The sequence below is a fragment of the Somniosus microcephalus genome, unplaced genomic scaffold (assembly GCF_052327205.1).
Source record: "Somniosus microcephalus isolate GS21.2 unplaced genomic scaffold, FLI_Smic_1.0 unresolved_chr2, whole genome shotgun sequence".
Classification (NCBI taxonomy): Eukaryota; Metazoa; Chordata; class Chondrichthyes; order Squaliformes; family Somniosidae; genus Somniosus; species Somniosus microcephalus.
The window spans coordinates 6,724,633-6,741,114 of NW_028225180.1; the positions used below are offsets into that span (position 1 = coordinate 6,724,633).

At 48.4% G+C, this 16,482-nt stretch overlaps 1 protein-coding gene across 2 annotated transcripts in view; it reads right to left on the minus strand.

Moving 5' to 3' along the window:
• Nucleotides 1-722: 722 nt before the first annotated feature.
• Nucleotides 723-16,482, minus strand: part of LOC147092060 (uncharacterized) — a 74,035-nt gene continuing 58,275 nt past the window's right edge. For both annotated transcript variants that reach the window (XM_085975798.1, XM_085975799.1), the window contains exon 12: nt 723-3,264. In XM_085975798.1, the coding sequence (XP_085831924.1) occupies nt 3,199-3,264 (66 nt within the window). In that variant the 3' untranslated portion in view covers nt 723-3,198. The remainder of the gene's footprint in view (nt 3,265-16,482) is intronic.

Genomic DNA, 16,482 nt, shown 5'->3' on the forward strand with positions numbered 1-16,482 from the left:
ATGGATTGTCACCGTTTGACAGCTCAGTGAAGCTGTCCAACACTGACATTCTCTGTAGTTTGATGAGTTCTTGAATTCAAGACCTCATCAAACCTCTTTCTTTCACAGAAATTAGATGGTTGCTGCATTGGAGAATGCAACGGCCATCTGTCATCTCTGCCGCGGAGGTGCGAGACTCTCCGCATACCCACCGATTGAAGCCTGCAGGAAGAAACAAAGGTAAGTAAACATTTTGTAACACTTTTCACTCACCTCACATACTCACCTCTCCACACTTGCACCCATTACTTACCTTCACAGCGCACTTTTGCACCCCGCAGACCCCCGCAGACTCACGGCTCACCTCGGTGACCCTGGCGGGTTTCGCAGCCTTCGGGAAGCCTGCACTTGTGTGGGTGAGATGGGGATAATCCTCTTATCTGCCTGTTAACTACCTGTTAATTGGCACTAATCCCCTTCCAACCTCCAAGGAGACGGGACCCGGCGCTGGTCGGCTACCCGCCTCCTGGCAAAATGGCACGGAGGCGGGTTGGGGGCAGGATGGGTACCCGCCCCTAGATTCTGCCATTTTCCCGGCGTTCCCGCCTCCATACCAGCCTCCCCAGGACTGGCAAAATCACCCCCTATGATTCTATGATTCTGTGAATTCATCCCCTATTCCCGACATCCTTATTTTTTTATATACAGACACCACACTTTAGGAAGGACACGAAGACCTTAGAGAGGGTACAGAACAGCTTTACTGGAATGGTTCCAGGGATGAGGAATTACAGTTACATGGAAAGACATAGAGAAGCTGGGATTGTTCTCCTTAGAGCAGAGAAGGTTAAGAGGAGATTGACCAGAATGGTACCAGGGGATGAGGGACTTCAGTTATGTGGAGAGACTGGAGAAGCTGGGATTGTTCTCCTTGGAGCAGAGAAGGTTAAGGGGAGATTGACCAGAATGGTACCAGGGATGAGGGACTTCAGTTATACGGAGAGACTCGAGAAGCTGGGATTATTCTCCTTGGAGCAGAGAAGGTTAAGAGGAGATTGACCAGAATGGTACCAGGGGATGAGGGACTTCAGTTATGTGGAGAGACTGGAGAAGCTGGGATTGTTCTCCTTGGAGCAGAGAAGGTTAAGGGGAGATTGACCAGAATGGTACCAGGGGATGAGGGACTTCAGTTATGTGGAGAGACTGGAGAACCTGGGATTGTTCTCCTTAGAGCAGAGAAGGTTAAGGGGAGATTGACCAGAATGGTACCAGGGATGAGGGACTTCAGTTACGTGGAGAGACTGGAGAAGCTGGGATTGTTCTCCTTAGAGCAGAGAAGGTTAAGAGGAGATTTGATAGAGGTGTTCAAAATCATGAAGGGTTTTGACAGAGTACATAAGGAGAAACTGTTTACAGTGGCAGGAGGGTCAATAGCCAGAGGGCACAGATTGAAGGTGATTAACAAAAGAACCAGAGGCAACAGGAGGAAAAACTTTATTACGCAACGCGTGGTTAGGATTTGGAGCGCTCTGCCTGATCGGGTGGTGGAAACAGATTCAATAGAGGCCTTCAAAAGGGAATTCGATCAATACTTGAAAGAGAAAAAATTGCTGGGATATGGGGAAAGAGCGGGGGAGTGGGACTGACTGGATTGCTTTTCCAAAGAGCCGGCGCAGACTCGATGGGCCGAATGGCCTCCTCCTGTGCTGTGTCAGCTGTGGCTCAGTGGGTAGCACTCTTGCTATTCAGTCAGAAAGTTGTGTGTTCAAGTCCCACTCCAGGGACTTGAGCACATAAAGCTAGGCTGACACTCAAGTGCAGTTCTGAGGGAGCGCAGCACTGTTGGAGGGGCCGTACTGAGGGAGCGCTGCACTGTCGGAGGGGCCGTACTGAGGGAGCGCTGCACTGTCGGAGGAGCAGTACTGAGGGAGCGCTGCATTGTCGGAGGGGCAGTACTGAGGGAGCGCTGCACTGTCAGAGGGGCAGTACTGAGGGAGCGCAGCACTGTCGGAGGGGCCGTACTGAGGGAGCGCTGCACTGTCGGAGGAGCAGTACTGAGGAAGCGCTGCATTGTCGGAGGAGCCGTACTGAGGGAGCGCTGCACTGTCAGAGGGGCAGTACTGAGGGAGCGCTGCACTGTCAGAGGGGCAGTACTGAGGGAGCGCTGCACTGTCAGAGGGGCAGTACTGAGGGAGCGCAGCACTGTCAGAGGGGCTGTACTGAGGGAGCACTGCGCTGTCAGAGGAGCCGTACTGAGGGAGCGCTGCACTGTCGGAGGAGCAGTACTGAGGGAGAGCTGCACTGTCAGAGGGGCAGTACTGAGGGAGCACTGCGCTGTCGGAGGGACAGTACTGAGGGAGCGCCGCGCTGTCGGAGGGACAGTACTGAGGGAGCGCCGCACTGTCAGAGGGGGCAGCATTGAGGGAGCGCTGCACTATCGGAGGGGCAGTACTGAGGGAGCGCTGCACTGTCGGAGGGGCAGTACTGAGGGAGCGCTGCACTGTCGGAGGGGCAGTACTGAGGGAGCGCTGCACTATCGGAGGGGCAGTACTGAGGGAACGCTGCACTGTCGGAGGGGCAGTACTGAGGGAGCGCTGCACTGTCGGATGGGGCAGTACTGAGGGAGCGCTGCACTGTCAGAGGGTCAGTCCTGAGGGAGCACTGCACTGTCGGAGGTGCCATCTTTTGGATGAGGTTTTAAACCCAGTCAGCTCTCTCAGATGGACGTAAAAGATCCCATGGCTCTATTTCAAAGAACTGCAGGAGGGAGTTCTCCCCGGTGTCCTGGGGTCAATGTTTATCCCTCAACCAACATCACTACGAAAGAAACAGAATACCTGGTCATTATCGCATTGCTGTTTGCGGGAGCTTGCTGTGCGCAAATTGGCTGCTGTGTTTCGCTGCATTACAACAGTGACCACACTTCAAAAAGTAAGGAATTAGTCGTGAAGCGCTTTGGGACGTCCTGAGATCGTGAAAGGAAGATTACGAGCAATGAGAGACGAAAGCTATCAGGTAAGGTTGGTAGGCCAAGGCTCTTGGATTCAGGCCAATAGCGCAGCGGCACTGAAGGGGGAAGATGGTAAGCGCGTGAGGGTGAAAGGAACTGAAGGAGATGTTGGTGGGGGGGTGAGATGAAGAGGGGGTGGGAGGAGGCTCGTGCGGAGCAGTAAACGCCGGCGTGGACCAGTTGGGCCGAATGTCCTCGCTCGGCGGCCTTCACCGGGTGGTCCTGGCAACTCCCGCTGGCTCGTCCACGTCAGCTGGACTTCTGACCACAATGGCCTAAAGGAGATCAAACGAGAAAAAGGACCATGAGAATCCAAGGCACATCTCAAATAAGACCGGCATGACCCCATTTTGAACATTCCCACAACAGCATCAAGAACTGGTATTTATATAGCGCCTTTAACGTAGTAAAATGTCCCAAGGGGAGGTGGTTAGACTCTCTCTCGTTGGAAATACAGGAAGCCTCAGTGAGGGCATTTTATGCACCATGATCCCTCGAGACACGTAAAGGTGATTAAGTTAGCCTTTACTGCAAGGTGGTTGGAGTATAAGAGGAAGGAAGTCTTACTGCAATTATACAGGGCTTTAGTAAGATTACACCCGGAGTATTGTGTACAATTTTGGCCTCCTTACCTCAGGAAGGATATACAAACAAAGAGTAGGGATAAACGGGTCTTTTTCAGGATGGCAGGCTGTGACTAGTGGGGTACCGCAAGGATCGGTGCTTGGGCCCCAGCTATTCGCAATCTATATCAATGATTTGGATGAGGGGACTAAATGTAACATTTCCAAATTTGCTGATGACACAAAGCTAGGTGGCAGAGTTAGTTGCGAAGAGGATGTGAAGAGGCTTCAAGGGGATCTCGACAGGCTCAGTGAGTGGGCGAGAACATGGCAGATGGAATATAATGTGGATAAATGTGAAGTTATCCACTTTGGTAGAAAAAACAGAAAGGCAGAGTATTTCCTAAATGGTGAAAGATTGGGGAATGCAGATGCTCAAAGGGACCTGGGTGTCCTTGTACACGAGTCACTGAAAGTGAATGTGCAGGTGCAGCAAGCCATTAGGAAGGCAAATGGTATGCTGGCCTTCATTACAAGAGGATTTGAGTACAGGATTAAAGAAGTCTTACTCCAATTATATAGGGCCTTGGTGAGACCATAACCGGAGTACTGTGTACAATTTTGGTCTCCTTACCTAAGGAAGGATATACTTGCCATAGAGGGAGTGCAACGAAGGTTCACGAGATTGATTCCTGGGATGGCAGGACTGTCGTATGAGAAGAGATTGGGTAAACTAGACCTGTATTCTCTTGAATTCAGAAGAATGAGAGGGGATCTCATTGAAGCAGACAAAATTATTACAGGGCTTGATAGGGTGGATGCTGGGAGAATGTTTCCCTTGGCTGGGGAGTCTAGAACCAGGGGCCACAGCCTCAGGATAAAGGGTCGGCCATTCAGGACTGAGATGAAAAGAAATTTCTTCACACAGAGGGTGGTGAATCTTTGGAATTCTCTACCCCAGAGGGCTGTGGAGGCTCAGTCATTGGGTATATTCAAAACAGAAGTCGATAGATTTCTGACTAGTAAGAGCATCAAGGGATATGGCGATAGGGCCGGTGAATGGAGTTGAGGCAGAAGATCAGCCATGATCTCATTGAATGGCGGAGCAGGCTCAAAGGGCTGAATGACCTACTCCTGCTCACATTTCTTATGTTCCTAAGCTTAGGGAGGCAATTCCAGAATTTGGAACATGGCCACCAAAGGTTGAGTGATTATAAACAGGGATGCTCAAGAGGGCAGAATTAGAGGAGCGCAGATATCTCAAGGGATTGTGAGGCTGAAGGAGATTACAGAGATAGGGAGGGTTATCGGAACTGGAGGAGGTTACAGAGATAGGGAGGGTTGTAGGGGCTGGAGGAGGTTACAGAAATAGGGAGGGTTGTAGGGGCTGGAGGAGGTTACAGAGATAGGGAGGGTTATCGGAACTGGAGGAGGTTACAGAGATAGGGAGGGTTATAGGAACTGGAGGAGGTTACAGAGATAGGGAGGGTTATAGGAACTGGAGGAGGTTACAGAGATAGGGAGGGTTGTAGGGGCTGGAGGAGGTTACAGAAATAGGGAGGGTTGTAGGGGCTGGAGGAGGTTACAGAGATAGGGAGGGTTGTAGGGCTCGAGGTGGTTAATGTTAGATCCGGGTATCTTAATGTTGTGTCCTTCAATAATGAGACAAAAGACTGCAGGGAACGATCAACAGGTGTTTACTGAAGGAGGGTTTGTATTGATTTGTAAGTGGGTTCAATGACGACACATTCATGAAAGAGATGTCTTTTTATCTAAAGTATGTTCAACTCAGTTAACAGCATTACAGGAGACACCATCTTAGAGATCCATCTAAAACGAAACTAAAACTAAACTGCTTGTCTCTCACATGCCCTCTGCTGGTCAGGCATAAATAATCAAACAGGCAAATATGCTGGTAAGGCATCATAATCAAACAGGCAAATACCATCACTATTTGCTGATATCATTACATCTCCCTTTCTTGAAACAAAAGTATTTTACTTTTATCTAACATGTTTTCTTTGTATTACTCTGCATTTTAACTGTAACACTTAATGAACTTACATTATCATTATCAAGGTTTTTTAACCTTGCTTTGTGTGTTCACATGAAATATGTAAATACACTAGAACTTGAAGAGAGAATAAGATAACATTACTTCCTTCTATAACAATAGTCCTTAAACTTGCTCAATGAGTCTCTCCGGAGGCTTCACGTGTCTTGAGGATTTTCTGATTGATTGTCCTTGAATCTGAGTTGTTGCCGCAGATGATGGTTTCTCAGCTGTGTGATCAGGTTGTTCAACAGTATCAGTCTTTTGACCTGCTGTGTGATCAAGCTGTTCAACAGTATCAGTCTTTTGACTTGCTGTGGCTGGTCCCATGAGAAGATCTCGACGATTTCTTCGCAGAACAGCACCCTCATCTGTCTGAATGGTGTATGATCTTGGTTGGACTTCACTCAGGACAGTTCCCTTCTGAGTCCATATGTTTGTTTTGTCTTTGAACCTTACTTGGTCACCAGTGTGGAGTTCAGGTAGGTTTTGTGTTCCTCTGTCATAGTAGTACTTTTGCTTTTCTTTCTGTTGTTCTTTGAACTTCCTCACTTTCTCCCCTTCTTTTGTTTTCAGGAGGTTCTCTGGGATGGGTAGGTTTGACCTTAGCAGACGTCCCATAAGGAGTTGGGCTGGTGACATACCACACTCGAGCGGCATTGTGCAGTATACAAGCATGCTCTGGTAGAAGTCAGTTCCACTGTCTTTTGCCTTGTACATCAGTCTTTTCACTGTCTGGACCGATTTTTCCACTAGTCCATTGGACTGTGGAAAGTGAGGACTTGACGTTGTGTGGACAAAGTCCCACTCTTTGGCAAAGTGTCGGAAACTTGCATTGTAAAACTGGGGTCCGTTGTCTGTGAAGACCTCGCTTGCCACGCCATGTCTGGAGAATATGGCTTTCATACATGTTATCACAGCATCTGCAGTGGTGGTGTACAGTCTACAAACCTCTGGATACAGGGAGTAATAGTCTGTGACTACAAGATAGTCCTTCCCTTGACATACGAATAGGTCAGCGCCTACCTTCTGGTAAGGTCTGTCTGGTGCTGGGTGTGGCTTTAGTGGTTCTACCGGATTGCTTGCTCGATATTTCAGGCATATTGTGCAGTTTGACACCTCATTTGTCACATCTTGGTTGATTCGTGGCCAGTACATCACCTCTCGTGCTCTTTTCTTACACTTTTCGATTCCCAGATGTCCTCCATGGATCCTTTTTAGCATCTCTTTTCTCAGACTCTTTGGGATAACTATTTTACTTCCTTTGTAGATGATGTCTTCGACCACTGATAGTTCCGCCCTGCAGTTCCAGTACTCTGCCATGTCAGGTGAGCAGTCTTGCTTCATGTTGGGCCATCCATCCAAGATGCTTTTCCTCAGTCGTCTCATTGTTTCATCTTTGATTGTCTCAGTCTTTATGAGCTCCATTTTTGCATCTGCTATGGGCAGTGCACTTGTGATCATGTCCACGTAGGCGTTCACTTTTTCATCCATTTTGGTGTTTGCGGGCTCACTTGGGTCAACAGCTCTGGACAACGTGTCTGCTGTATACATCAGCTTACCCGGTGTGTACGCAACATTCAGTGTATAGCGTTGCAGCCTGATCATCATTCTTTGTATTCTAAGCGGACAGCTATTTAGTGGCTTTTGGAACAATGCAATCAAGGGCTTATGGTCAGTCTCTACACTGATTGCTTGTCCTGACACAAACTGGTGAAATCTTTCACAGGCGTATGTGATGCTGAGCAGCTCCTTTTCTATTTGAGCATATCGCGTCTCCGCGTCTGTCATTGAGCGCGATGCATATGCAATAGGTTGCCAGTAGTCATATTTTTGCAGAAGAACGGCACCGAGCCCACTCTGTGATGCATCTGATGATATCTTGATGGGTCTCGCTGGGTCATAAAACCTCAGAACTGGTTCCTCTGTGAGCAGTTTCTTTAGATCGCTCCATGACTTCTCATGCTCATGATTCCATTCCCATTCTATGTTCTTTTCAGTTAGTCTTCTCAGTGGCGCCATCTTTTCTGAGAGGTTGGATATGAATTTACCCATGTAGTTGATCATTCCATTAAACCTCTGCACGTCCTTTTTGCATTGTGGCTTTGGCATATTCTCAATGGCGGACACCTTTCTGGGATCTGGTCTGATGCCCTCACTGCTAAGGATATCTCCCACGAATGTCAGTTCTGTCACCCCGAGCTGGCATTTCTCTCTATTCAGCTTCAGGTTTGTTTTCCTTGTTGCTTCCAGCACTTTTTTCAGTCTCTCGTCATGCTCAGTTCTCGTGGTTCCCCATACTATGATGTCATCCATTGATGTATCAACTCCCTCCAGGTGCTCATAGATCATATGGATAGTTTTGTGATACACTTCAGGAGCTGAGGCAATGCCAAATGGTAACCTTAGGAATCTGTATCTGCCAAATGGACTGTTGAACGTGCACAGTCTTGAACTTGCCTCATCCAATTTCATCTGCCAAAATCCTGATGATGCATCTAACTTGCTGAAATACTTTGCATTTGCAAACTGTGACATGATTTCCTCACGTGTAGGAAGCTTGAAGTGCTCTCTCTTTATTGCTCTGTTTAGATCTCTTGGATCCAGGCAAATTCTGAGCTTTCCATTCTTTTTGTCCACAACGACGAGGGAACTCACCCACTCAGTTGGCTCATCTATCTTCTGAATCACGTTCAGGCTTTCCATCCTGTCCAACTCTGCCTTCAGTTGCTTTTGAAGAGCAAACGGAACTTTTCTGCATGGATGTATGACCGTTGGTATACTTATATCTACTCTGATCGTGTGTTCTCCTGGAAGGCAGCCTAGACCCTGAAATAGGTCGTTGTACTCTTTCATGAGTTCATCATAGACTGTCTCTCCTTCGCTTTCCACAATGAGGACTCTCTTTACCAGGTTCAGTCTCTCACAGGCTATTAAACCTAGTATGGCTTGCACATCCTTTGGCACCACGATTAATGCTAACGTGTGCTCTCTGTCCTTGTGTGTCACTTTGACAATGCATTTTCCTTTCACTGGTATATTAGTACCTGAGTATCCTGTCACTTTCACTTTTCACAGAATCACACAGTGCAGATAGAGGCCATTTCGGCCCAGCGAGCCTGCACCGACACATATCCCACCCGATCCCCGTAACCCCTACACCAACACATATCCCACCCTATCCCTGTAACCCCACGCATTTAATCCCCCTAACACTAAGGGTCAATTTATCATAGCCAATCATCCTAACCCGCACATCTTTGGACTGTGGGAGGAAACCGGAGCACCCGGAGGAAAGCCACGCAAACACGGGGAGAATGTGCAAACTCCACACAGACAGTCAACCGAGGCCGGATTCAAACCCGGGTCCCTGGCGCTGTGAGGCAACAGTGCTAACCATTATGCCACCGTGCCTTCTTTGGTCCATGTATCTTTGGTCTGGGTCTAATTTTCTTAAAATCAGTCTCTGATATCACATTAACTTGTGCTCCAGTATCCAATTTAAATGGAATGTGTATGTCATTCACTTTCAGTGTCAACATCCAGTCTCTTTTTTCTTCTTTGTTTTCAGACACAACATCCACATAGAACTCCTCTATCTCGCTTTCATCTACTGTATGGACCTTGCTTTGTTGCGCTTGGTTCTTACAGCAACGGGCATAATGGTTGTTTTTGTTGCAACTATTGCATGTTTTACCATATGCTGGACACTTTTTTGGTGGATGCTGTGTACCGCATCGACTACATGACTTTCGATTGTCCTTTTCATTTTTGTTCGCTGGCCACGCCTCTTTTTTCACATTGGCGCTCTTTTTGTTAAACGGTTTGTGTCCGTTCTTTCTCACTGCATCCACGTTGCAGCTACTGTCACTGAACAGCTCTTTTGCCTGCGACTTCACAGTCTCTGTAGCCCTACACAGTGCTATGGCTTTCCCAGGTCTAGAGTTTGCTCTCTTAGCAGTCTTTCCCTTAGACCATTATCTGGAATACCACACACCAGTCTGTCTTTTATCAGCGAGTCTGTCAGTCCCCCAAATTCACATGTTTTGCTTCGGTTTTTCAGTTCAGTCACATACTGATCAATAGTCTCTCCCGTTTTCTGTACACATGTGAAAAATCTGTGCCTCTCAAACGTCACGTTAAGGTATGCAGTAGGCCTCAAACTGTTCCATTATTTTATCCAGCTTCATTTTGTCTCCATCAGCAGCGAATGTGAAGTTATTATACACCTCCAGCGCTTCATCACCCACGACATGTAAGAACACTGACGCTGTCATTTTATCACTTTTCTCGTCAACTCCGATTGCTGCTAAATACAACTCCAAACGTTGTTTGAATCTCCTCCAATTTTCAGCCACATTACCTGTCAACTGAAGCTTCGCCGGTGGGTGTAATCCTACCATTTTTTCACTTCGTTAGCTATTCTCCAATGGTAAGTAACGATGTTCTCTTTTGGCTTGCTAATATGTGGAGAGCTGATTTAACTTCAGATTTTTCCTCTTCATCTCTTTCAATCACTTCTGACACCATGTATTGATTTGTATGTGGGTTCAATGACGAAACATTCATGAAAGAGATGTCTTTTTATCTAAAGTATGTTCAACTCAGTTAACAGCATTACAGGAGGCACCATCTTAGAGATCCATCTAAAACGAAACTAAAACTAAACTGCTTGTCTCTCACATGCCCTCTGCTGGTCAGGCATAAATAATCAAACAGGCAAATATGCTGGTAAGGCATCATAATCAAACAGGCAAATACCATCACTATTTGCTGATATCATTACAGGGTTCAAAATGCAACTGACTGTACAGATCACTACTCAGGGTTTATATACAGGTGTGGTCACTGCCGGTACTACAGGATACAGGAGCTGTAAAAAGTAGTTCTCCCCCTTAAAGGTACATGCATTACAATTCCTCCCCTTTTAGATTAACAGTACCATGACACTCATTTAACAATTAAATATCAAACTAATTACAATTAACACTTTTAACATACAACATTAACTGAAAATAGTCTATTTATAAATTCAGTCTTTGGGGAGGCTTCCTGATTCTTTCTGGATAACGCCTTCCCCGAGTATCTCACTCTTGGTGCGGAGGCGATTCTAACACCCTGTCATCAGTTGATTCATCAGCTTCCAATGCTATTGTTTCTGAGGTAGATGCGACCTGTACGTCGGGTTCCTCACCAGGTACGTATGGCCGAGACATGGGGTTGACTTGTTCCTGTGACTCTAGGATCTGGTCAGCATGGCATCTCACAATGTTCTCCCCAACATCCACTGTGTACATTAGTGGGCCCTGCCGTGTGCATATCGTTCCTGGTTGCCATTTCTCTGTTCGGTAGTCGCGGGCCAAGACTGGTTGCCCTACATTGAAGCTCCTTGTCGGCTTCTCATTGATGTGCTGGAATTGCTTATTCTCAACATCTCTTCGTACATTTGGTCTGAGCAAATCCAGACGAGATCTCAACCTTCGGTTAAAGAACATCATGGCCGGGGCCTGGTTGGTGACTGCATGTGTCGCATTTCTGTAGGCTAACAGGAAATTGTCCACCTTATGCTGCAGTGGAATGTCGTCATCGTACATGGCCTTTATTGCTTTTTTAAAGGTTTGTACGAACCTCTCAGCCAATCCATTTGTGGCTGGATGATACGGGGCGGATGTGTAATGCCTTACCCCATTCCTTTTCATAAATCTTCGAAACTCTTCGGACACAAACTGTGGTCCGTTATCAGAGCAAATCTGCTCTGGCAAGCCGTTCCTGGCAAAAATGGTCCGTAGGACTGCAATAGTTTTCTCCGTGGTGGTGGAGGACATTTGGATCACCTCAGGCCATTTCGAGTGCGCATCCACGGCTATTAAAAACATTGAGTCGATGAATGGACCAGCAAAATCAATATGCGCCCGTTGCCATGGAGATGAGGGCCACTCCCATGGGTGTAGAGGGGCATGTGGTGGTGCATTTTGGACCTTCTGGCATCCTGAGCAGCTCTTTGATAGGTCCTCGATTTGCTGATCGATCCCCGGCCATCACACATAAGCCCTAGCAAGGCTTTTCATTTTCTCCCCTAACAGATGACATTCGTGAAGCTCATTGAGCACTCTCTCCCTTAACTTGGGAGGAATTACCACTCGGGATCCACACATCAAGGTCCCCTGGCATACTGACAGCTGTTCTCGTCTGGATGAGAATGCTGGCAACAGTGAGTCGCCATGTGCTGGCCATCCCTTCACCGTCAAATCATATACCCGAGACAGTGTCGGGTCATTTCGGGTCTCCTTCTCTATACCAGTGTTAGTTACTGGCAAGCATTCAATTATAGTTGAATGAAATATTTCGACAGGATCCACTGCTGGTGCTTCCTCCGCAGTAGGCAGTGCCAGGCGTGATAGCCCATCAGCGTTTCCATGCTGTTTCGTGCCCTTATGCTCGATATCATATTGGTGCGCCCCTAGAAAAAGGGACCATCTTTGTAGCCGTTGCGCAGTCATCACCGGAACGCCCTTCTTTGGATTAAAGATGGAGACAAGTAGTTGGTGGTCAGTCAGCAAGGTGAACTTCTGCCCGTGCAGAGTGATTGAACTTTTTCACTCCACACACTCGGCTGAGGGCCTCCCTGACAATCTGGGCGTAGTTACGCTCGGCTGAGGTTACTGACCGAGATGCAAAGGCTACTGGCCTCTCCGAGCCGTCCGGGAAATTGTGCGACAGCACCGCTCCAATGCCATAGGGAGATGCATCACACGCCAACCGAATTGGTAGCGCTGGGTTGAAATGAGCCAACATCTCTTTTGATGTGATCAATGCTTTGCTCTTCTGGAAAGCTCGTTTACATTCATCACTCCACTTCCATGGTACCCCCGTTTGCAGTAGGGTGTTCAGTGGGTGTAGTACGGTAGACAAATTCAGCAAGAACTTATGGTAGTAGTTCACCAGCCCGAGGAACGACCTCAGTTGTGACACATTTTCCGGTGCTGGAGCCTTGACTACTGCCTCAATCTTTTCAGGGGACATATGTAACCCCTCTTCATCAATAACGTGGCCACAATACGAGATCTGCTTCTGGAAAAACTCGCATTTGTAGCGATTAGCTCGGAGCCCATAATCCTTCAATCTAGTGAGCACCTGCTCCAGGTTGGCGAGGTGATCACTGTCATTTTCGCCCGTGACCAGGATGTCGTCCAAATAACACTGGGTCCCTGGAATCCCTTGCAGGACTTGATCCATTGCCCTTTGCCAAATAGCCGGAGCTGATGCTACCCCGAACACCAGCCAATTGTATTGGTAGAGACCTTTATGAGTGTTGATCGTGAGGTACTGTTTCGAGGCTTCTTCTCCCTCCATTTGCAGGTACGCCTAAACCAGATCAATTTTAGTGAAGCGTTTCCCTCCAGATAGCGAGGCGAAAATATCTTCAGTCCGCGGAAGTGGATATTGTACAGTGTGAAGGACTGGGTTCAGTGTCACCTTAAAGTCGCCACAGATGCGAACCTTCTTTGGTTCCCCAGGCGTATTACTCAACGACCTCTTCATTACAGGAATGATGGGTGTAGCCCACTCGCTCCAGTCCACTTTGGACAGTGCTCCTGAACGTTCCAAACCTTCCAGCTCTGGTTCGACGGCTGGGCGGATCGCATAAGGTACCGGTCTGGCCTTAAAAAACTTTGGGCTTGCATTTTCCTCTATTTTGATCATCACTGTTATGCCTTTTAGTGTTCCAAGTCCCTGCTGGAACACTTCTTGTGCGTCAGTTAGCATTTTTGACAGTCATCCAGGTGTGACGTCGTCATCCTTTTTGGTATCTACAGTCAGTGCTTGTATGGAATGCCAATCTAGCTGTATCTTCCGGATCCATTCACGTCCTAGTAGTGGTGGTCCTCTATCTGGCAATACATATAGGTCCATTTTTGGTGTTTCCTTGCCGTTATATATAACGTTCACCCTTATTTTTCCTTTGGGGTAGACTTCTTGCCCCTTGTACGTCTTCAAGACAATCTTTGTATCTCTCAAGGGTATATGTGAGAATAGTCGCTTGTAGTCCCTTCGGTTTATGACTGTTAGGGCTGATCCTGTGTCCAATTCCATTTTCACTTGGACTCCTGCTATCTTTAGCGTGACCCAGATAGTTTGGTGATCCTCTGTTTTGATCACATTATGTAGTTTCAGACAACCCAGCTCCTTGCTTCCGGAGTCTGTATCACTCTTCTGTTCGTCTGCACTACTCTCCGTCACCTTATGTACCTTCTTGTACTTCTCCTGTGGAGATTTCTTGCTGCTGGTTTTCTTTCCCGACCTGCAGACTCTTGCTATGTTTCCTACTTTTCCACACTGTCTGCACACTTGGTCCTTGAACCAGCAATCATTATGGTCGTGTGTTGTTCTGCCGCAGCGATAGCACTTCACTGTTCCGTATGACATTTCATTTGTGCCATATTCTTGCGGTCTCCGTTGTATCTCTGCAGCGCCCCGTGCAGCTGCTTCGTGTGATACTGCAATGCTGAAAGCCTTGTCCAGCGTAAGATCCTTTTCTGATAGAAGCCGTTTCTGGGTTCCTTCACTTTGAAGCCCACACACAAACTTGTCCCTTAAAGTATCTGCTAGTCCCATTCCAAACTGGCAGTGTTTCGATAGCTTGCGCAGTTCCGTTAAATACTCAGCATTACTTTCATCTTTATGCTGGTTCCTTTTGTGAAACTTAAATCTTTCTGCTATCAGCAGCGGTGTGGGGTTTAAGTGGTCCTGTAGGATTGACACTATGTTTTCAAAATCCTTTTCTGCTGGCTTCTCTGGGGTTACTAGGTTTCGTAGTAAGCCATACGTTTTTGCACCCATTGAATTCAACAATACCAGCGCTTTCTTGTCATCTGGCACTTCATTCGCCTTGCAGTATACTTCTATGCGTTCGACATATGTCATCCAATCTTCGACTTCATTGTCGAATGCTGTGATACTGCCACTCTTCGGCATTTTTGGGTGTGGTTAGACTGGCTTAAAATGGCATCTCCCGCGCTTCCCTTTCTTTACCGCTGCGGCTTAAAATGGCGCCTCCCGCGCTTTCCTTTCTTCCCCGCTGCGGCTTAAAATGGCGTCTCCCGCGCTGCTGCCAACGCCGCTCTCGGCGGTCCTCGTGGCAAATGGCGACGCCCTGTGGGTTTCGCGCGCTGCTCCTGCGCTGCTGCCAATGCCGCTCTCTGCGGTCCTCGTGGCAATGGCAGCGCCTCGCGTTTTCCTGCATGCCTCTCTCCCCCATTGACGCTGCTCGGCCCTTGAACACTGGCTGCGCTCTGCTCTCTCTCACCTCTCTCACCCGTTGATGCCGCTCGGTCCTGAACACCGGCTGCGCTCTGCTCTCTCTCGTCTCTCTCCCCTGTTGACGCTGCTCGGCACTTGAACACCGGCTGCGCCCTGTGCGCTCTGCCCTCTCTCTCTCCCCCGTCGACGCTGCTCGGCCTTTTTCTGTGCCGCTCGGTCGGCTCTAGCCGCCGCTGTCCGGGAAGGGTCTGCGCAGTACCTGTTGCCAGCCCATTTCGCTGGACCACCGTGACTGGAAAGCCAAGCCTGGCTCTCGACAGCCTCCCCTGCGATGCCCGTGCTTCTGGACTCGACCTCCTTCCACTGTTCTCCAGGAGCGAATCCCTGGGAGGTGATGCAGAGTTGCAGGTAGGTTCGAACTTGCTCGTCGCCACTGTTACGTCCGTGTAATAATAAGAAAAGGACTGCAGAGAACGGTACAACAGGTGTTTACTGAATGAGGGTTCAAACTGCAACTGACTGTACAGATCACTACTCAGGGTTTATATACAGGTGTGGTCACTGCCGGTACTACAGGATACAGGAGCTGTAAAAAGTAGTTCTCCCCCTTAAAGGTACATACATTACAGTTACAGTGATAGGGAGGGTTGTAGGGGCTGGATGAGGTTAGAGAGATAGGGAGGGTTGTCGGGGCTGGAGGAGGTTACAGAGATAGGGAGGGTTGTAGGGCTGGAGGAGGTTACAGAGATAGGGAGGGTTGTCGGGGCTGGAGGAGGTTACAGAGATAGGGAGGGTTGTAGGGCTGGAGGAGGTTACAGAGATAGGGAGGGTTGTAGGGGCTGGAGGAGGTTACAGAGATCGGGAGGGTTGTAGGGGCTGGAGGAGGTTACAGAAATAGGGAGGGTTGTCGGGGCTGGAGGAGGTTACAGAGATAGGGAGGGTTGTAGGGCTGGAGGAGGTTACAGAGATAGGGAGTGTTGTCGGGGCTGGTGGAGGTTACAGAGATAGGGAGGGTTGTAGGGCTGGAGGAGCTTACAGAGATAGGGTGGGTTGTAGGGCTGGAGGAGGTTACAAAGATAGGGAGGTTTGTAGGGCTGGCGGAGGTTACAGAGATAGGGAGGTTTGTAGGGCTGGAGGAGGTTACAGAGATAGGGAGGGTTCTAGGGCTGGAGGAGTTACAGAGATAGGGTGGGTTGTAGGGCTGGAGAAGGTTACAGAGATAGAGAGGGTTGTAGGGCTGGAGGAGGTTACAGAGATAGGGAGGGTTGTAGGGCTGGAGGAGGTTACAGAGATAGGGAGTGTTGTAGGGGCTGGAGGAGGTTACAGAGATAGGGAGTGTTGTAGGGGCTGGAGGAGGTTACAGAGATAGGGAGGTTTGTAGGGCTGGAGAAGGTTACAGAGATAGGGAGGGTTGTAGGGCTGGAGGAGGTTACAGAGATAGGGAGGGTTGTCGGAGCTGGAGGAGGTTAGAGATAGGGAGGGTTGTAGGGCTGGAGGAGGTTACAGAGATAGGGAGGGTTGTAGGGCTGGAGGAGGTTACAGAGATAGGGAGGGTTGTAGGAGGTTACAGAGATAGGGAGGGTTGTAGGGCTGGAGGAGGTTACAGAGATAGGGAG